The 20832-nt window shown below is 44.8% G+C and overlaps 1 protein-coding gene across 5 annotated transcripts; it reads left to right on the top strand.

Moving 5' to 3' along the window:
- Window positions 1-4267: 4267 nt before the first annotated feature.
- Window positions 4268-10305, top strand: Dmrt2 (doublesex and mab-3 related transcription factor 2). 5 transcript variants are annotated; one of them, XM_013117147.3, is made up of 5 exons: window positions 4268-4619; window positions 5324-5887; window positions 6924-7026; window positions 8534-8610; window positions 8992-9133. In XM_013117147.3, the coding sequence occupies exons 2-4, from the start codon at window positions 5360-5362 to the stop codon at window positions 8587-8589; spliced, it is 687 nt and encodes a 228-aa protein (XP_012972601.1). In that variant the 5' UTR covers window positions 4268-4619; window positions 5324-5359; the 3' UTR covers window positions 8590-8610; window positions 8992-9133. The 5 variants fall into 5 exon arrangements, with proteins under 5 accessions (XP_012972601.1, XP_012972563.1, XP_005063782.1 ...); XM_013117109.3 differs by having other exon boundaries at window positions 8534-8614; XM_005063725.4 differs by lacking the exon at window positions 8534-8610 and having other exon boundaries at window positions 8992-10305.
- The last annotated feature ends 10527 nt before the right edge of the window (window positions 10306-20832 follow it).

The raw sequence follows: 20832 nt of genomic DNA, 5'->3' as shown, positions 1-20832 counted from the left end.
CTATGTTGCTATGCATCCTGCCCCCCATACCCCAGCAAGTTCTTGATGATTTCCTTTGAGTTTCAATTTCCCTTAAATGCAAGAGCAGGCAGAAAGGGTTTCTTTTTTCCCTGTTTCTTTTCTGTTTTCAATGTCTACTAATGCCAGGCTTCCCTCAGAAGGGACAAGAAGGAATGAGGTATCTTCTTGTCCTTTACTTTTTAGGGTGCCAAGCCAGAGAAAGGGGGCCTGCTAACCATCCTGGTAAAGAACAGTTATCCCCTAAAATCTCTCCTTGCTCACCTCCACCCCCATTGACTGTGACAGGTCGTATATCTGATTTCGCAAAGTAAATTGGGAAATCATATCTCTGTGGTCCCATCTGGGATTATTTATTTCACCGTGTCCATAGCCTGTTAAAGTTGTCAAACTGTATGTATGACAGACACTGTTGCTATCCACAGGTTTGAGGTCATCTCTAAAGAAACCAGAGCCAGTTAGCCACAGCGAAGCCCTTATACCAACATGCCCAGAAGTGCCCAACAGCTAATCACAACATAGATTTTTTTAAAACTGGGCAGTTTAAACTTTTGCTGCTGCTGCTGCTGCTGGTGGTGGTGGTCCCCTAGGTCCACTTTATGAGTCTTTAGGGTTGGTTACCTTAGAGTCCCCTTGAGCAAGTGGAGGCCTTTCAGGGCTGTTGTGGAGATGCTGACTGGCCTTAGGTGGTAAAGACAGGGGTAGCTGAGCTGCCTGGCCCAGGGACAATTCTAGTGAAAGGAGCTCAAGGGATTGTACAAGGAGTAGGGGTCAATCTGACACAGGCATGCCTTCTTTGAAAATTATTTATTTATGTGTGGACAGCTGTTTGGAGAAAGCACCAGGTCACTCTTACCAAGGAAAGGCTCCCCACCTTCCTTCATTCAATTCTGTTTCCCTTTTGATTTTCTGAAGGTGTCTCGACTGGTAGACTCAAATAGTGCTAGGGCAGGAAGGTGTGTGTGTGTGTGTGTGTGTGTGTGTGTGTGTGAGTGAGTGTGAGAGTGTGTGTGAGTGTGTGAGAGTGTGTGAGAGTGTGCATGAGTGTGTGTGAGTGTGAGTGTGTGTGAATGTGTGTGGTTAAAGGGAGCCAGAAGCAAGCAAAGGCACACTTCACCTTCACTCACATGGGTCAGCAGTGGAAGGAAACCACTCCACAGCTCGCCACAGAGCACCATAGCAGCTCAAAAAGCGCTGGAAAGAACAGTGCTTTGTGACTTGGTGTAGGTTTTCAAGCCCTTCTTAGGGACTTGTCTCCTCACCTAACTAGTCATGAGTCAAGGAAGTCCCTTTAAACAGGGCAAAGAGAAGCCAGACTCATGCTGGATGCAAATGCTGTCCCCAGGGAGGAGAAGGAAGGAGGTCTGTCCAGAGGTCCCACATTTGGTTTGTTTGTTTCCATCACTCTATCCTTGTTAGTTGAAGTTTTCAGAAGCCAGGTCAGGAAAGGACACTCTTTAAAAGATGCAGAAAAATAATTGATCAAGGCCACTAGTCTGTGGAAGAACCAACTGGAGCCCAGGCTCCCTCACCCCTGTCTTCCGAATATTTAGTTTACTGAACAGCTTGTGAAGCTGCCACATCCTTTGACAGCCCAATAAAAGGCACGTCCATTTACTCCCAGAAGAAATGCACACAATTTCACTTTTAGTACGGGAGTGTCTTGGACTTCCTGAAGTTTGCCCTTGGAGACATCCCCACCAGTGGTTCCCTGGACGGCTTCAAGACTAGAGGCTCTTGATCGCAGCTGCATGTCACAAACTGCACAGACGGTGGTCTAAGGCACGCACGCAGGGAAAAGAGAACGGTGTGTGTAGGGGGTATCAGCAGACAGCATGAACTTACTGTCCTGTCTATCCCTGTCCATGGAGTGCTGGAGTGCTGGAGAAGTATCCACCTGTAACCTAGGGGTCCAGCTGAGCCAGGAAGCTCTCCAGCATTCCTTCCCTGGGGTCTGGCTCCACAAGCCCACAATAGGGCATTTGGTCTTTGCCCTAGAACATTCCTAGTTTTGGCCTCATTTGACTGATTCATGTACACAAATACTGTTTGTTTCTTTCTCAAGTGCTGTTTAAAGTTTAAGCTAGAATGGAGGGCTGCTGGGCTCCCTAGACTGTTTACTTTCAGTTTAGGAAGCAGCTACCCACACCCTCTCTCCCTGTTCCCTCCTGGATCCCCTCTCTGCCATCTAGTAGCAAGCAAACCTATTTTCTCACCTTCGTTAATATTTAAAGTTACTGCAGAAGAGCTAATTATTCTATCTTCTTTATTCTTAGGGGCTATACAAGCAATAAATAAGAACCACGCCTGTGTTCTACATGATCTGGCAGGGTAGTGGTTTCAATCGAGGGCAGATGCCCAGAAACACTGTGTTTTCAAAGTAGAAAGGCATCGTGTGTGTGTGTGTGTGTGTGTGTGTGTGTGTGTGTGTGTGTGTGCTGAAGAAAACTCAACGTTATTTGACAAAAACAAAACAACAAACAAAAGGCCAGTTCCTAATCCTGTCTTGGAGGAGCTACTCCTAACTCCAAGCACTAAAATCAGAACGGATACAGAGGAGCCACGAAAACAAAAACAAAAACAAAGCAACAACAATAACAACAACAGCAACAACTAAAACAATCAAGAAACCATGGCAAACCCTCTGCCAGCCTTTGCTGCTGAGAGCCTAGGACTCCCCTTCCTTAGGTGACAGAGGCTAACCAGGTGGGAGGTTCTTGACCCAGTCCCTGGCTTTCTCCGAGGAAAATGGGTCTCTCAGGGCTCCATGCTTTCATCATCTGAGAAAACGGAGGTTAAAAAAACATGTTTCTCCTGCAGTCAACGACTCAGAAGCTCCCACCCAGGTGAAAACGAACATAAGTGATGAAACTCATTGGTGTTACTAGGAGCTGCTAAGGAGAGGCACCGAGAGTTGGTTCCTGTGTGCCTTAGTGAAATTGTCCAAGGCAGCCTTGCAATTTACAAGTCGCCCCTCAAGACCCCAGAGACACTGAAAAATCTGCGGGAACACAGAAGGCCATGTCCATAGCAGGACATTGCCTTGGCTCTGGGAAGAACAGACACAAGTGCGGCTCCAGTGCCCGACCTAGGAGAAATTCAGCCTCACCAGGGCTTGAAAATACCTGTTTCCAGCAGGCGGCTGGTCTTTGTTTCCACTTCGGTCTGGCTAGCTTGATTGACTCCGAACTTTCTGACAGGTTCGGATTAGAGGAAAGCTGTAATCAGCCCCGAAATTGTCTCCCTTCAACAAATATCCATCACTGGCCTGCTCGCGAGTGCAGGAGTCACATATTTTCCTCTCCCCCTTTGTTTTTCTTTTAAGCCCTTCCTCCTGCAGGACTGGATTTAAAGGTGAGACTACAAAAGTGACCATGGAATTTTACATTTAGCTTAAGATATACAGAATGCAGCTTAAGGGACTTGCTTGCGATTCGTAGGAAATTTAACTTTGTTTCAAACATTTCTGTGAAGGGTGTTTTGAGAGAGAGGGAAGAAAGCATTTTTAAAATTGTTTGTATAAACACATGCTTAGATTGAGTATTTTTGTATCTAAAATTGCTAATGGCGTGGATTATTTTCGTTTTCTTCAACATGAACTGTGCTATCCACTGATAGCAGGAAAATGTAAGTGACTTGTAGTTGAGATGTCCACCTGCCCAGCTCTGTGACAGTAAAGAACTGTTTCGCACTGCAGAGTTATCCACAAAAACAGGTATTTGCAAGACAGCTAGACGCTGTCCTGCAGGATAAGCATGGGCTTGTTCATGTGGGGAGAAAGATGCCAGTGTACCCTTTTAGAGTGACCTCTTTTCTCAGCCTCGCTGCTGCTGGTCGATGGTTAAATACCAGAGCCGATGAGAGCATCGGTATAAATCAACGCTAACCTTTCTCATCTCAACCTCTGAGTTACCTTCTCCAGAACAACACGATGCAAAAGAGTGAGATTCAGCTTGCTCCCCTAGTCCGCGAGATAAACGGCGACTTCTCCGCCACGATCGCTGCTCACACTTTCAGGTTCAGCTTCTGAATCAAGGACCCGGCTGCAGCGAAGGCTGGCGGTGCACTCCTCCGCACAACAGCGCTGGGAGGGAAGCGTTCGCAGTGCAGAGGAGGAGGGCGCTCAGCCTGAGTGCTGCGGCCAATCGGCGTGCACAGCGCCTGACAACCGACCAATCAGAGGACGCGGAGCTCGGGGTGGGGGGTGGGTGGGTGGATAATACTAGGAAGGGGTGCGGAGGCCCGGGACTGCAGTGAGTGACTCTGCTGTGCAGAAAGCTAGCTGACTGCGCCTGCGGAGGCAGAGTCCTGGGTCCGAGCCCCACCTTTATTACCAGTTTGAGCCAGAAGTGAAAAGCGAAGTGAAGCGACCCAGGCTGCAGAAGACCGAACAGAACTTTGCAAAGTTTGGGATGTACGGGGTGAGGTTGCTGAGGACTTGACTCACCTCCTGCCTCTGTCCCTCTCCACCATCCAGTGGGCTCTGGCCTCCTGCTGTCAGAATCTTTCTCAGTTTGCTCCTGCTGCTTACAGCCCAGAGAGAAAAATCCCAAAGCTGGACATCTTTTGACTGGGTTGCTAGCCTGCGCCTCTGAGTCTTGGTGAGTGTTGTGATGTCGCCAGTCAGAGAGGGCATGGGGAGGGTGAATCATCATTAGGGATCCTTTCTGTTTCTGGTTGTCTTGTCTTAAAGATGAAAATCAAGTTCCATCAACCCCGTGCGGCCCAAGCATTGCTGATGCCAGACCAGCACCCGCAGCTTAATGGCCTGTGTCCAGCCACTTGCTGTGTGTGTGTGTGTGTGTGTGTGTGTGTGTGTGTGTTGGGGGACCCTCTAATAATAGCACAGCATTGGTTTAGGGGAAGGGGAGTGATGCGAAGACCTCTCCAGAGTCTTTGTAGTGGCGCAGGTCAATGAGGGACATTTGGGAAACTTGATTTCAAGGGCCCTTGTAATCAAAGGAAAGATAATTGTTCCGTCGACAGTTTTATATGCATCATGGCCGCGCTGGCCAGCTGTAGAAAAGCTTGACAAGTGGCTTAAACGGGCGAGAGTGTAAGGTCAGTGGGTGACTTGTCTGGAAAGGGCAGACAGGGCTGCGGTTAAAGGTCAGGAGCGCAGACCACTTGGAATTAGTAAATTAAAACCTTCCTTGAGTTGTGGATCTCTGGGTCCATGTGGCCTGTATTGTAGGGACCAGAAGGAAACTGGGTGACTTCTGGCCTTGAAGAGGTTCTGGGTCGAGGCTCAAGAGAGGGTCCCTGATTACGACGGGCGGGTCTTTGGGCCTTTCTGTCTCCCTAGAGAGCCAGCAAAGGAGCCAAGCGAGAGCCCAGCGCCATGACAGAAGGGCAGGCAGTCCCGGGAGCCGGGGACTGGGAGATCGACGTGGAGAGCCTAGAGCTGGAGGAATACGGCTGTGGGGCTCCTCTGCGGGCCACGCCTCAGGGAGCAAGTCCATCAGCGGCTGATGGGGACATCGAGGAGGACGAGGAGGAAGACGAGGAGGATGAAGATGCAGAGGACGAGGGTGACGGCGAGGAGCCCGGAGCGTCCGCGGAGGTGCCGGGCCAGTCAGAGCAGCCCGGAGGACTGGCACCCAGGCCACCGCCTGCGGCTCAGGCGCTGCCAGCCGCGCCCGCAGCTCCTGAGCGCGGTGCCACTGTGGGTGGCAGCGCAGAGCCGCGCAAACTGAGCCGCACGCCCAAGTGCGCGCGCTGCCGTAATCACGGTGTGGTGTCCTGTCTCAAGGGCCACAAGCGCTTCTGTCGCTGGCGGGACTGCCAGTGTGCTAACTGCCTGCTCGTGGTGGAGCGCCAGCGTGTCATGGCCGCCCAGGTGGCGCTCCGGAGGCAGCAGGCCACCGAGGTGGGTGCCCTTAGTCCCGGGTGCGTCTCGAGGGTGTGTGCCCGACCAGGATGGGGAGTCCCTTTAGCAGCAGGAGAGGTGAAGATACTCTGCCTATGGTAGCCTGCAGGGTCCGGGAGGGAAAGCTGTGGGCATCTCTGCAAAACATGCTGGAAAAGTCTCCTACTAAAACGCAGAAGATGGCCTTGGAAATAGTCAGGTACATTTGGGACACCACAGAAACGTTGTTATTAAAATAGCTCAGGGTTAGTTTTGCAGGTGGTCGGGGAGAAAGTAGGTTGACAGTGCGGTGTGTCCAGTCACTGTGCTAATACCCACAGAGAATCAAGCAGCTCGAGGTGCTGTCACTGTGCGGCAGTCTCCTCGACACTTAGGCAGAACTTGATGCCCATTTTCCAGAGGAGACAAAAATTCGGGCTGAGTAAGAGCCGCTCAGTTCAAGGCTGCTCGGGACCTCAGGTGGCCCTGGTCCTGGGTTCAACCTCTTTCCTAAATTGGGGTAGATCCTGCTCTGCCTTGCAGTCCACTGGGTTGGGAGCAACCTGGCGGTGACCAGAGAGTTTTCAGGCTAGTGTCCCTTGAGGTTCATGTACTGCCCTCCTCCAGAGAACAAGACAAACACAGAAGACTCCCTCAGTCTCTGGCACCCCATCGTGTCTACTCCACCTAGGGGGGAACCACCCTGCCTTTGGTTCTCAGAGGCAGCTTCTGGGCACCTTCAGCTTAGGGGATGCAGCCTGGGAAGGAAACCACCCCATCCTGCAACACAGTTCTTCCAGGCTGGATTCCTAAAGTCTCCTTGAGTGTGGATTTCACCTCTGTCTAGATGTCTCTTTAAATGTCTTCCAGAACGATAGCCAGAGAAAGCAGGAGCCTCTAGTTGGCTGAGCTGAGGTTAAGGGGCACTCCCATGAATTTTCTTTGGAATAATTTTGCATAAGAGATGGTAGAACAAATACATTTTAGGTTGGGAAGAGTTCCAGAGGTTTTGTGGATGCCCTTTCTCCTCTCCTACTGTTGTTTCTTGTGTTTACAGGACAAGAAGGGACTTTCTGGGAAACAGAATAATTTCGAACGGAAAGCAGTGTACCAGAGGCAAGTCAGGGCGCCAAGTTTGCTGGCCAAAAGCATTTTAGAAGGTAAAATAATATCAAGTTGTCCTTTGGCTTTTTAAATCGAGTTAAAGGACGCTTATCATTTAGACACATGTATTAACCTGGGAAGGAGCCAATCTTCATTAGAAAGTTTGCCTCGGGGAAGGGAGCTCATATCTAGAAAATGCATGCCACATACTCACAGAGGGTTTTGCCACCAGGATGATATTATCGTTTGACTAGTTAATGTGCTCTGCTGCAGCGTCTGTGGAATTTGCTCCAGTGTGAGGGACATATAAAAATGTACCGTCAAGTGATCCTGGAAGCTACTTCTGGGAAGGAAAACAATTAAAACTCACTCCCGCCCCACTGTTTTAGTTATTGAAGAAGCTTAATGGGCAGAGCAAGCAAAGCAAGAAGGTTATGGCTGTGACCAAGAGTCACCTGTGGCCTCAAGTTTCACTCTTGTTCCGTTCTCCTCCTTGGAAATCTAGATGATCGCTGCTTTCCCACACTTCCTACTGCTTTTGCCAGTCAAGGCTGTAGGATGGGAAAGGAGTGGAATCAAACTAGCAAACTGGAGGCTGGTGCCAGTCTAGATCTCCCCTTGCCTTCATTTTCTACAAATCTTAGAGACGCGTTAATTCTTCTGAAAGTAGTGATGATTTTCTAAAGCATTTGGATTTAGGCATGGCATTTATATAATTTATTTATTAGCTGGCTAAGCAATGTATTTGTCTATCCCATTTTCCTTAACAGTCTTTACATTTCCTTTGCCTTTATCTGACCTGTGGTTACTTTAATTGCTGCCACTTCCTTCAGTTCAGCTTAAATAAAAGGGCTTCCTTCCTTGAAGTGGGCAGTTGAGGGTTTCTTCTTCTCCCCCCCAACCCCCGGGGCTCTAAGTTTAGCTGGTCCTGGATGGTTTTAAAGTTTGTGTCTCAGTTGTGCTGTGCATGTCTGACTTTTGAACTTAGTTGCAAAGTAGCTAAACATTTACAACCATAGGGACCACACTGATGAATTGAAACTTTTGGTAAAGCTAGAAGTGGAAACAATAATTTTCAATTTTTGTTTTATTTGCGAGCTAGTATAATGGGGTTTGCCACTGTGTAAATACGAACATCACACTGGGTCCTTCAGAAAAATCTGCTAGTGCTGAGTGTTTGGGAGTGGTGAAATAAATCCTCCAAGCATCCTACTTATGTTCTGCTAGCTTTTGTTTTTGATTTTGTCTCTATTCTGAACTGCGCATGACTTCATCTGCAGCTTAATGACTGCTTGTTCAGCCCTTTTGGTATTTGGCCAACATGAATGAACTTGGGGGGAGATCTGTAGCTGGAGATGCTTCCCCCCACCAGTCCCCATTGTTTTGTCTTGCTTTATTTGTTCAAGAGGTCAAGGGGAAGCCTGGCTGAACTGTTAGGTGATGTGTGTTTGGACTAGTTAACAGCTCTTTAGAATTTTTCTGTGCTTCTCTGTGTCCTCAAGTCTTTTCTACTCTTTTTCTCCTTACTAATCTTCTTTAACTTTCTTTTTCTTTTTTTCCTAGTTCTCCTTGGATTATTCTACAGCTGTAACACTGTGTTCATAATGAGACATCTTTAGAAAATTAAAGTGACATCAGCTGTAGGTATAGATATCTTTTATATCTATGCAAAAAGAATAAAAAGACGATATGGGCAATGAAACATTGATGAAAATAAGATGGATAGATTTGTCTCTTGATGTTTAGGGATCTGGGAAGAATATTAAAATCTCAGTCAAGCAAGCAGACATACCTATACCAACAAAAACAATGACAGCCAGAAGCTATCATATGGGCACCTTACCCAAAAGGGAAACTATCTTAAATCAAGCCTACACTTTTGCTTTCTATATTAAAGTAGTAGTGATATGGAATTGTGACTGAGTATCCTATGTTTTGTCCCTTACTTTTGCCTTCTGGATTTCCAGATTTCTCTTGTTAGGATGTTGATCTGTTTTCTTTGCAATACTTGCTTCTTTTAGGTTATCGCCCAATAACAGCGGAGACTTACCTGGGGGGGACCCTTCCTCTACCTCCACCTGTTAGTGACAGGATGAGGAAAAGAAGAGCCTTTGCTGACAAAGAGTTGGAGAACATTATGCTGGAGAGAGAATATAAAGAGAGGGAGATGTTGGAAACTTCTCAAGCTGCTGCCTTGTTCCTGCCCAACCGTATGGTGGGACCTGATTACAATTCCTACAAAAGTGCCTACAGTCCCACTGCAGGGGAGCTGCCAAGCAAGGACTTTTGTAATTTTTTACCAACCTGCCTCGATCTCACCATGCAGTATTCAGGATCGGGGAATATGGAACTGATTTCCTCTAATGTAAGTGTGGCCACAACTTACAGACAATATCCCCTGTCCTCACGATTTTTAGTTTGGCCCAAATGTGGTCCCATTACTGACACCCTTCTCTACCAGCAATACCTTTTAAATGCTACCACTTCTGTTCAAGCCCTGAAGCCTGGGGCCAGCTGGGACTTGAAAGGAACCCGAGTTCAGGATGGCCTTAGTGCAGAACATGATATGATGCCACCCAAACCGGAAGGTCCCCTGGTGCTGCCTCATCTACCTGAGGTCCCAACCTCAAGAACTGACCTTCAGGCTCACCAGGTTGCCCCTGAGAGGTCAGCTTTCTCCCCACCCAGGCGGAATTTCTCTCCCATTGATATGGACTGCCTGGCAGCTCAAGGGCACATCTTAACCAAGATCAGCAAAGAAAACACCAGGCACCCTTTGCCGCTTAAACATAATCCATTCCACTCAGTACTCCAGCAGACGCTCAGTGACAAATCCGGCCTTGAGTTGAGAACACCATTTGTCAAAGAAGCCTTTGAAGAGACCCCAAAGAAACACAGAGAGTGTTTGGCCAAGGAGAACCAGAAGTACACATTTACCATAGACAGATGCGCAAAAGACCTCTTCGTAGCCAAACAAGTTGGAACGAAACTCTCGGCGAATGAGCCGCTGTCATTTTCTGTTGAATCTATTCTTAAGAGGCCTTCGTCTGCCATCACTCATGTCTCTCAGTGAAAGGCTGCTTACATGGAAAGCTGGATTTCCTACAGTCTCAGAGGGCTCTTTGCAGATGCCTTTTCTGCTTTTAAAGTTAAGATGTTTGTACAAATTTATAATGTAAATGATGGCTCCTAAAACCCTATGTATTTCCTCTGTATGTATCTTTTCTTATCACATGAGTATATTTAAAGATGAAAACTGCTTACTATGCAAACTGTAAGGTTCTATGCTTTACACAGCACCCCAAAAAGCAATAAAAATAACATCATCTTCTGAAGACCCAGATTTGTTGAAGCAAACAGCTGTCTCTGTCTAGATTGGAAAGCTTGTGTTTTAGAAATGCACTCTATTTTTCTGTAAGTCTATGTGCTTTCAAGCATTCTTAATGGTCCTTGTGATCCACAGAGAATACTATAAGCTTATAATGCTTTTGTTTGTATTTTTTAAAATTTGCAGGCATTGTGAGTTCAATTCAGGGCCTCACACATACTGGGTGAATGTCCTTTTTTCTAAACTACATTCTTGGAGGGAATATATATTATTATAGATATGTAATGTCTATGTATCCATCTCAATTTAAATTTTCAAGATGGAGGCAAGGGGAGCTTGGGTCTAGAGTTGGGGCTTTTGCATATTGATGTAACCTTAGTTTCATGTTGAAATAATTTGAAGGGAAATCAGGTGCAACAAGATCATGTATTTGATTGTGTGTTTGGAGATGGATGTATGTGAATTCTCTGGGCCTATTTCTTCCTTAGGTAGGAATGATTCTGTATGTCAGGTTTTCAGCCTCCTTTCTAGGAAAGGGACAATCTTTTAAACATTTCTAGTTGTTTTGAACACACCATACCTTTACTTTTCTGGTGATCACAGATCAGTTCCCCATATTGGGTGCAGTCCATTTAGTCCACAGTGGTGTCAAATCCCCCTTGACACTTGAGTTAGATCACTAGTCCTGACAGATTGGTGACAATGGTCGTTTAGATGTAGGCCCTGCCAACTCTCAACTGGTCAGTAACTACCTGTTTATACCTCTCACAGGTGTACTTGTGTCAAAGGCTTTCAGCATATTTTTCTTCTGAGATTAAAAAAACGTTAATTATTCAAACGTTATCAACTGACACTTGCTGAAGCCTGCAGATGTTTATCATAGAATTCAGGCAGTTTTTCTTCCCCACAATTTGTAAATTCTTCCTTACCCTCTTGTTTTGCTCAGCAAAAGAGTCAGAGTTGCTTCATAAGTTTGATGAAACGGGTATGAGACGTTTGTGAAGATACTAATCTTCAATGGACACCTGTGGGCTAGGGACGACATGAGTACCTGCTTAGCAAGCACGAGGCCCTGAGTCTGATTCCCTGTACAGGCTGCTCCTGTAATCCCAGAGGTGGAGACTGGAGGGTCACATGTTCAAGGTCATCCTTGGCTGCATATTAACTCTGAGGCCAGTCTGGAATTCATGACACAGATGTTACACATGTAATCCAAATACTTGGAGGTTGGAGGCTATTGGTAGCGGCAGGAGGATGGTGTGTGAAAAGCCATGCTGGGCTATGTAGCAAGACCCTGTCTCGGAAAACCAAAGCCACACCAAATGAACAAAGCACTCTTGCCTCACTTGTGGACCTCAAATCAAGTTCAAGTTTTAGAGCTAATAAGATGGCTTAGTGGGCAAAGAAAACCAGTTCCTGCAAGTTGTCCTCTGACCTCTACATGCAAGTACATGAACATTGCACACATGCAAATGAATGAATGAATGAATGAATGTAACAAAACCTTTGAAGTCCTAAGATATCAACGTCCCCTCACTACAGAAGACAGGGTTCAGATATTTCACCAAAAGGGTTGCCATGGGGCAAGTCTGGATATCAAACAAAACCATTTCTGGCTTGTGGAAGGGGACAGGGGTTTCAACAGCATAAAGAGTTTCTTACTTGTTCTTGAAAACACTTAAAAATCTACTGAAAATGCTGGTGCTACTGATTAGCTCATGCAAACCTCCAGGGATTCTCAGGGTTGCTGCTTAAAATTAGCATCAGTTTCAAAAACCCAAGCCCAAACCTAGGTTGATTTTCAGTTTGTACTTGTAAAATAATACTCGGTTTTGTTGAGTCAAATTTACTTACTGTTACTCTTGCAAAAGCCAGAGCAAATGGACGCTTGCCAGGAAACAGAACAGAAAGCAGGCAGAGATTTCAATGGCAGTTGAGGATTATCATTAAGTGGAAAAGGTGTTTTCCAGCCAAGTCTGCCTCAGTGTTAGGTGTTAGAGGTTTGCCTTTAGTCACCTGGGGTTTATCTATGCAGCCACGCATTCTTGCTTTCCTGCTGACAATTTGCCTTTTGTCTAAAGCCTTAAATGTAAACTGAACATGGAACCACACCAGAATCAATGAGGGGAAACTCATTAGAAACAAACTGTGCTAAAATGTCTCAGTGAGAAGGGGTTCTTCATCCAAAGACGGATTTATTCTCATCCCACCGACCCGGCACCCTCTCTCCAGGGTCTCATGTAGCGAAGACTGTATAGCAGAGAATGACTGAACTTCTGGATCCTCCTGCCTCCATCTCCTGAATGCTGGGATTACAGGCATGTGCTACATGCCTGTTTTTATGCACTGCTGGGGATGGAATGCAGGACTTCAGGCATCTTAGGTAAACCCTCTACCACCTTCGGGAAATCTTAATTTTGAATACTCATATTTGTCAATATTTCCCCCTTTTGTATCCAGTAACCTATTGGGACATCTTCTTTGTCCTGTCTCTAGATCATCTTAATCCCATTAAGTGAATCCAGTTGGCTGTGGCTATTAGTGGTTTTTCTCACAATACGAGTGACTGGAATTTTATTGTCCTTGAATGTTTATGAGGGAAGAGTACTTTTCCTGGCAAATTTATTAGTTCTGCTGTGATGATGAGTTCTTAGAATTTCGACCTACCAAATCTACCATTAGCAACGTAATCAGAGCTTTGTTCTTGGCTGGCTGTTGGCTTTTTAAAATCATTGTGCTTCCCTGAAAGCTTCCAGTCTTCAAAGAACTCCTTTTCTGACACATTAAGCCAACTCCGGGGTCACTTTGATCACTTTCGATGCTCAAGGTAATGGATAGATTTGGCTTGAATCATTTCTTGAGGACTTAAGGGCTAATAAAACATTCACCCCTTTTCTCAGTTTAACTCACAATACAATAATGCAGTTTTAATGAGTTGTTTTCCTTCCATGTCAATTGATCAAGTGTTAGCTTTTGCTCTATTTGCAGTTTTCAAAAGCTGACGACAGTGTTTCTCAAACTTTAATGGACATTTGGATTCCCTGGACATTGGTAAAATGCAGACTCTGATCCTGCTGGTCTGGGTGAGCCTACGGTTTTTAACAAGTTCCCAGATGTTGATGCTACTGGCTTCAGACCACACTTTCAGTAGCAAAATGATGACATTTCCATTACTTTAATGCACATTTAATGCTGTATGCTGTGGGTTGTGGATACTAATGCAATGATAATATTATTAGCATGAATAATTCCATATACATTAATATTGAAAAAATTTCCCTTTCTACTAACCCTTTGGTGACCTGACTAGGTGAAGACCCAGGCAAAGGTCACAAAAACTGCAGCAATCTCTTCTGAGGTTGGTGCCCCGATAGTCTAACCGATCCCCAGAGGCTCCCCTTCTTGGCATTCCTACCAACTTAACATCACCACACTGGGGCCCACGCTCCTGGCACGTGATGTTTTGTCAGATGCACACAGACCACATCCAGGCCACAACAGTGTGGATATTTCTTTGAAATGCTCTTTGCCACTAGTTTGGGTGTAGACATCCCCCGTCGCTTCACTCAGGCCCCACCAATCTATTTACCCACTTCCTGTCTTTGGAAACTGAGTTTTCTCAGGTGGACATCCCTCCCACATGGCACCTCCCTCAATGTGTGCCGAATTTCCCCTTAACATTGTTGTCACCCATGGAGGCACTGGTATCTGTTCTATACTTTTCAAGTGCAAGTCTGAGTGTGTTATCAGTCACTTGAACTTAAAAGCTGAATTCCAATTGTGTAAGGAGAGGCTGCAACTTGTATTAAGAAATGTTCCATAGTTCCTTAAGCAGAGTCTCCGAGGTGCTAAAGGGAAAAGAAATGGCTGAAGGTCAAGATGAAGAAATAAGAATCCACAATTCCCAGTTGAATAATAAAGACATCATTTAATGTCAAGGCTGTGTTTTCAATTGAGTCAAGAATTATTACAGCCCACCAGATTTCACGAATTTTGGATCAACTTCTTTATTTCTATTCTAGGTCTCCTGCTGCAGCTAATTTCCACAACTGGGGCCCAGTTCATGGAGCTAATAGTTTCTGAAATGACTGGACTCTGCATTATACAAACTCAGGCCAGTGGTGCCCACTTCTATTTATTTTTATGATTATATTAAGCTTTTATCATGTTTCACCTGCTTCATTATTTTGGCTTCAAACTTGTTTGGTTTAAATACATTTAGAACATGCTAGACAGAGACACCTGGAAATGGGTTGGCAAGATGAAGTGGTAAATGTGCAATAATAATAGGTACATGCATTTAGATCCTTCTAATTTAGAAAGCATATTTGCATTTATTACTTCTGGATAATGAATATGATAGAAAGGAACATTTTTGCTGGCCACAAGAATCCTTTAATAGGCATGCTTAGTGGGGGAACAAGCATGTTATTTATGGTATTTGATAAGCCTAAAAATGAGCCCCTGTTTCAGGCCAGAAGGGCATGCCTACCACCAGTCAAGATATAAGACAAAGGGCCTGGCATTTGGAGATAAGAATATCCTTACTTACTTTATCTATGATTACTATTACTTTGGAGAACTTATACCTAGCAGGATGGAGATTTCCCAATGCTAAACTTTTCACTGACACAGACCACTCACCTAGAAACACCTGGCCCACCACACCTGTCTGGCATATGAGCAGTGATTGGGAGCCTGTGGCCTCTGCATGTAGGTTAGTTCTTAACAGGAAGGAGAGGGCTAGGAAGAGGTTCCAAGCCTTTTACCTACCCAACACCTATCAGTCTGGTAAGTTTTCTCCTTTAGACTTCTGACTTACCATATATGCACTTGTCATTTTCTTTGTTTTGAGGTGAGATCGAACCAAAGACCATACGCATTTACCTTTCATGGCTGTGATCAGGATTTAAGTCCTTGCTGAAGAGAAGCAAGGGGAAAAGGGCACTTCAGATTTACTAAGTGCATTGATGATTATGGATATTATGAATTTCAGAGTGACAAAGAAAATGGGAGAAGTGACTTGATCTATATCCTAGTTGGACCTAGCATACTTAAGACAACATGCTGGCAAGCACTGAGGTATCTTGCAACCATGTGTCACTGCTTGATGTTATTAAGTAGCACGGGCAGTCATCTGCCCCTCCCAGTCATCATCAAATTGTTCACACAGGACATTATCATAAGAAGGTTCCTGAGATGTTGTGGAGCTGTGAAGCTAACCTAATGCATTCACTCATTGATACAGCTATTCCGGAAGTACCAAGAGGGCAGTGTAGGCAATCTATATCCCAGTCTAGCAAGGCACATAGGCAGTCTTTCAGGATGAAGGGTTTCAGAATCGGTTAACTGTGGTTTGAATGTAACTGGCCCCCATAGGCTCATAGGGAGTGGCACTACTATGAGGTGTGGCCTTATTGGAGAAAGTGTGCCACTGCGGGGGCGGGTTTTGAGATCTCATATATGCTCAAGCCACAGCCAGTGTCTCAGTTCACTTCCTGCTGCCTGTGGGATCAAGATCAAAGATATAGCTCCTTCTCCACTCTCAGCTCCTTCTCCAGCATCATGTCTGCCTGCATGCCACCATGTCCCGCCATGATGATAAATGACCTAAACCTCTGAAACTGTAAGCCACCGCCTCAACTAAATGTCTTCCTTTATAAGTTGCCGTGGTCATGGTGTATCTTCCTAGTAATAGAAACCCTAAATTAAGACAGTAACGATGAAGTCATAAAAGTTTGTAGCTGTTTGAATAACTAGCTTATAAAACATTGAGCAATATATCAATATCAATTTTGTGGAAGGTCATTTGTTTCCTGGCTCCCGGATCTTCTTGTCTTCACCCATATTCTAGTTGACAGAGGAAGAGATAAAGCATTGCTTATCCCACCTGTAGATAGTATTGTTGGGAGGGGTGCCTGCAATAGTTGGTTGGTTGGACTATCCTAAAATTCTTGATCAAAGGGCAAGCCCTTTTCTTTTCTTTTCTCTTCTTTTTTTCTTTTCATTTTTAAAAGATAGGGTATTACTCTGTAGGCCTGACCATCCTAGAAGTCACTATGTAGACCAGGGTGGCGTCAAACTCAGGAGAGATCCACCTGCCTCTGCTTTCCAAGAGCTGGGGTTAAAGGTGTACATCACTACACCCTGCTCAAAGAGCAAATCTTATGTCAGATATTCAAACCATCTTTCACCTAATTATGAAGCAATCTGTTGAAAGAGAGTTAACTTCTTGTTAGTTTAATGTGAAACTGATCTGAGAGTCATAGGGGACTCTAAAGCTCAAAGGGGGAAAAGCATGAGTCAAAAGTGTAAGCAATTGCTAATGCAAACTTGGATTCCATTTAGAACATCCAGATCAAAGGAAATGCTAGCTACAACCCCTTTCTTGCATCAGATCAGATATGGAAGTGTGTGACAGGCTTTGAGCATTGCATGCTAAATGTAGTGATTGATGGATTTGGCAATGAGGGCGGTGAAAGGACTTCCAGATTTTGTCTAATCATGAAGTTCAGGATGTTGCAGATGTGGCCCCAAGCAGAGATATCTCAAGGGAAAAAAGTTTATTTCATGTAGAGGAAATGTTGTCATCCTGAGAGGGGGAGTCAAGTTTCCTTGGAGTCTCTACAAGAAGAAGAGGACATGGAGGGGTCAAAGAGGCACAGTGATAGGATGGCTGTCTGGGTTTGGCTTGTCTGGACATGAAAGCCTATCTGGAGGGCTTCATGAGGAGCAAGGAGGAGACCCTGCACCGTGCGCTGCACTGGCGAACAGGCTGCTCCAGTCCACACCCCACCGTACACCCTGACACACAGACAGCTCGGAGAAGTGTTAGCTGAAGGCAGCTACAGTGGCTCAAGCTACCACTCTGGGGAGGCTCAGGCAGGGGGATTGCCATGAGTTTTAGGCCAGCCTGGGCTACAGAGTAAGACGTTTTTCTAACACAAGAAGTATTTAATAAGAATTATCTCCAACTCTGGTAATTCATGATTTTATGACACCTCTTATGAGAAGGATTAGATGAAAGATTAGCATTTTTTTTTGGTTTTACGAGACAGGATTTCTCTGTATTGTTTTGGAGGCTGTCGGTCCAGCCCGGCCTCGAACTCACAGAGATCCGCCTGCCTCTGCCTCCCGAGTGCTGGGATTAAAGGCGTGGGCCACCACCGCCCGGCGATTAGCAATCTTTATAAATGTTTTATCACAATGAAAAAAATTTAAGTCTTTAAACAACACACACATGCTCTATATATGTGAGATAAGAAACAATGCTTTGAAATATATATATATATATAATCAAGCAAATTAACATTATACCCCAATGTAGATCTTACGTACATGGGGAATCTAAAAGTATATAGATAGAGACTGGCCAGGTTGGTTCTGGGTTAGAGAATTAAAGCATGTGTAGTAAAATGAAAAACTGAAAGTGCAAATGTACAGTATATACAAATTTATAGCTAATAATATTCTATTAGATATTAGAAATTTGCTGAAATAGTTTTAGGTGTTTTTTTTTTGAGACTGGTTTGTGTGTGTGTAACGTTGACTGCCCTGGAACTCGCTCTGTAGACCAGGCTGGTCTCCAACTCACAGAGATCCTCCTGCCTCTGCCTCCTGAGTGCTGAGATTAAAGGTATGCACCAACACCACCACCACCCAGCTAAGTCCTTGTATCATAAAATTTATTCTTATGATTTAGAAGAGGCCATAAAGAAACCACCCACCTAAGATGGGAAGTCATGCATCACTGTGAATAAGAACACTGCACCTCTGCTGCATACATGTGTAACTGAATAATAACTTCCCCAAGTATCTAGAGGGACAAATGTCTTACAATTGATGATTTTTTCTATTGTGATATTTTTTGGGGTTTAGTAGTATGTAAAGTATACGATTCCATTGGTTTGCCTTTGAATAAAATTATCTATGAATTCTTAGGATTGATTAGGTTAAAATAATTTTAATATGATGATAAACACCGAATTCTGAAAATGGTTCTCTTAGTTTAGCCAACTTAATCAATTTTGATTAAAAATCAGATTTTCTATGGCTAAATCAATATAGATTGAATGAACTTTCATTAGTGTAAAATCTGACTCTATTCAAGTTTAGTAAAGTTAAGCTTGGGTTTTATTTTTAGTTTAGTCTGTAATCCCATTCTTCACATTTGACACACTGCTGTCCTTTAGCTCCATGAATATTTATTAAGCCCCTCTGATAAGCTGAACAATGTTGAGCTATGAGAGGAATCAGCAGCTAAGATATGGTTTTCAAAAGTGTACCATCTGGGACCTGGTGAGACAGCCTCATTGAAAAGGACTTACCATCCAGGCATGAGGACCCTAGTTGGATCTCCAGTACCCATGCCAAAAGTCAAGTGTTGTAGCTGGTGCTTCTAATCCCAGTCCTGGGAAGATGAATATGGGCAAATCCCTGGAGCCCACTGGCTAGCCAGCCCAGCCTGATTGGTGAGTTTCAGGTCTCAGGGAGAGACCCTGGCTCAAAACAAAACAAAAACAAAAACAAACAAACAAACCATGAAACCAAGGTGGATGGTTCCTGAGCAGTTTACAGTTTGCATGCACATGTGTACCCCAACCCTCAAAAATGTGTAGTCAGGAAGTTTAGCATATCACTTTGATCACTTTTCTTTCCACATATTCTCTAAACACAGGCAACGTTTTCCTCTACCTTCCACTTGAAAACAGTCTGCAATGATTCACCGTTACTTCAGGCATGGAGTATTTGGACCAGAGTCAGCTTTCTTTCACTTTTCTCTGCACATTTTGTTATGATCAGGGCTTTTAAAAATAAGACCTGTGGATTCAGGAGTTTCATAGAGAGAAGTAGTGGGCTTTGCTTCAGTTTCCCCAGCTTGCTGTGGCATTCAAGGATGGTGACAATGCCTATAAAACCAATAGAAGACAATGGATTTTTTAAGTGTGTATGTGTGTATGCATGTCCATGTATGAGTGTGAATACCATAGTGTGTGTATGGGGTGTCAAAGGGCACAGAGGACAACCTAGGGTGTGTTCAGGTGTCAGCCAGTCCTATCCTCCCACCATATTTGAGACAAGAGCTCTTGTTGCTCACTATTGCACATTCCAGACTACTGGTCCTCAAGCTTTCTTCTCTCTCACTATTGCACATTCCAGACTACTGGTCCTCAAGCTTTCTCCTCTCTCTGCTTTTACCCAAAGAGCCATATCCCAGTCCACAGTGATACTTTTAACCCCATACTAAAGCCACTGGAGACCCAGGGCAGTTTACATGCCAGAAGACATTAAAAGCTTGTTGATGATTATAGTTTTGCATGAGGTATTTGCAAAGCCCTAGGGGAAAATAGCTCCAAGCCCTTAGCACAGTGGACAGGGTTAGGGGTGGAAGACTCGAGGTAGGCACGGAGCAACTGTGGATGAGCAACAGAGCTGTGTGGCTGCCCCTAAAATTCAGTTTTGTTCAACAAATGTATTTGAAAAATATTTTTTATGTGCATGTGTGTTTTGCCTACATGGATGCTAGTGCACCGTGTGTGTACAGTTCCCAGAGAGGCCACAAGAGGGCATCCGATCCCTTGGAATTGACATACCAGATGGCTGTTAACCACCATGGGAGTACTGGGAATCCAACCCTTCCCTGGTCCTCTTGAAGAGCAGCCAGTGTCCTAACTGCTGGGTCATTTTTTGAGTCCCACCCCAAGTTCAGTGAATATTTAGTGAGAACATTTTATATACCAGATATGTGCTCAAAATTGGGTTTATGTATGATTTTTTAAAATTCTTTTTTTTTAATTTATTTTTTATTTTTCGTGACACTGTTTCTCTGTTAGCAGCCCTGGCTGTCCTGGGATCCACTCTGTAGACCAGGCTGGCAGAGAGATCTCACAGAGATCTGCTTGCCTCTGCCTCCTGAGTGCTGGGATAAAAGACATGTGCCATCACACCTGGCTGATTTTGTTCAAGTAGAAACAAGTGAAAAGTTAACTCTACATCATTTAAAAAACAAACAAACCACACAGGATTTATTTAAAGAAGCCTAGAATAGGGACTGTGAGATCTCAGCACTCAACAGCTTTCCCAGGTACAGGGCTTGGCCTGGGTATGGAAAGACGGCTCAGTGCAGGGCTGGCTCCTCTGTTTCCTTATCTCTCCCTTAGCTGCTGAATGCTTACCCTAGGGAGGGTATTAGAAACTGTTTGTTGCCTCTTCATGTCTGTTCTCCTGTCTGTTGGGAACAGAGCTTTTGGACTGGCCATATGCTCGGGTTCTTCCTAGGACTAGGTTTGCATTTGCATGAAGGTGTGGCCACCGAGGTGCAGGTGGCCAGTTATGCATGGGACTCCGGGGAAACTCTATCTCTAAAAAGACTCAAGCAGAGAGGATGAACACCTTTTGAGTTTTTCTTTTTTACCTGTTTCTTTCTGGAATTTGGACCTCTGCCAGCACCTTCTGGCTAGAAGGTTGGCAGGTATAGTTAAAAAAGGCTGGAATGGGAAAACCAAAGGATGCCGAATGCCTGTGTAATTTGAGG

This window comes from Mesocricetus auratus, unplaced genomic scaffold (assembly GCF_017639785.1).
Source record: "Mesocricetus auratus isolate SY011 unplaced genomic scaffold, BCM_Maur_2.0 Super-Scaffold_4256, whole genome shotgun sequence".
Taxonomy (NCBI): domain Eukaryota; kingdom Metazoa; phylum Chordata; class Mammalia; order Rodentia; family Cricetidae; genus Mesocricetus; species Mesocricetus auratus.
The sequence above is the reverse complement of the archived record's forward strand: the minus strand, read 5'-3'. Positions and strand labels throughout refer to the sequence as shown.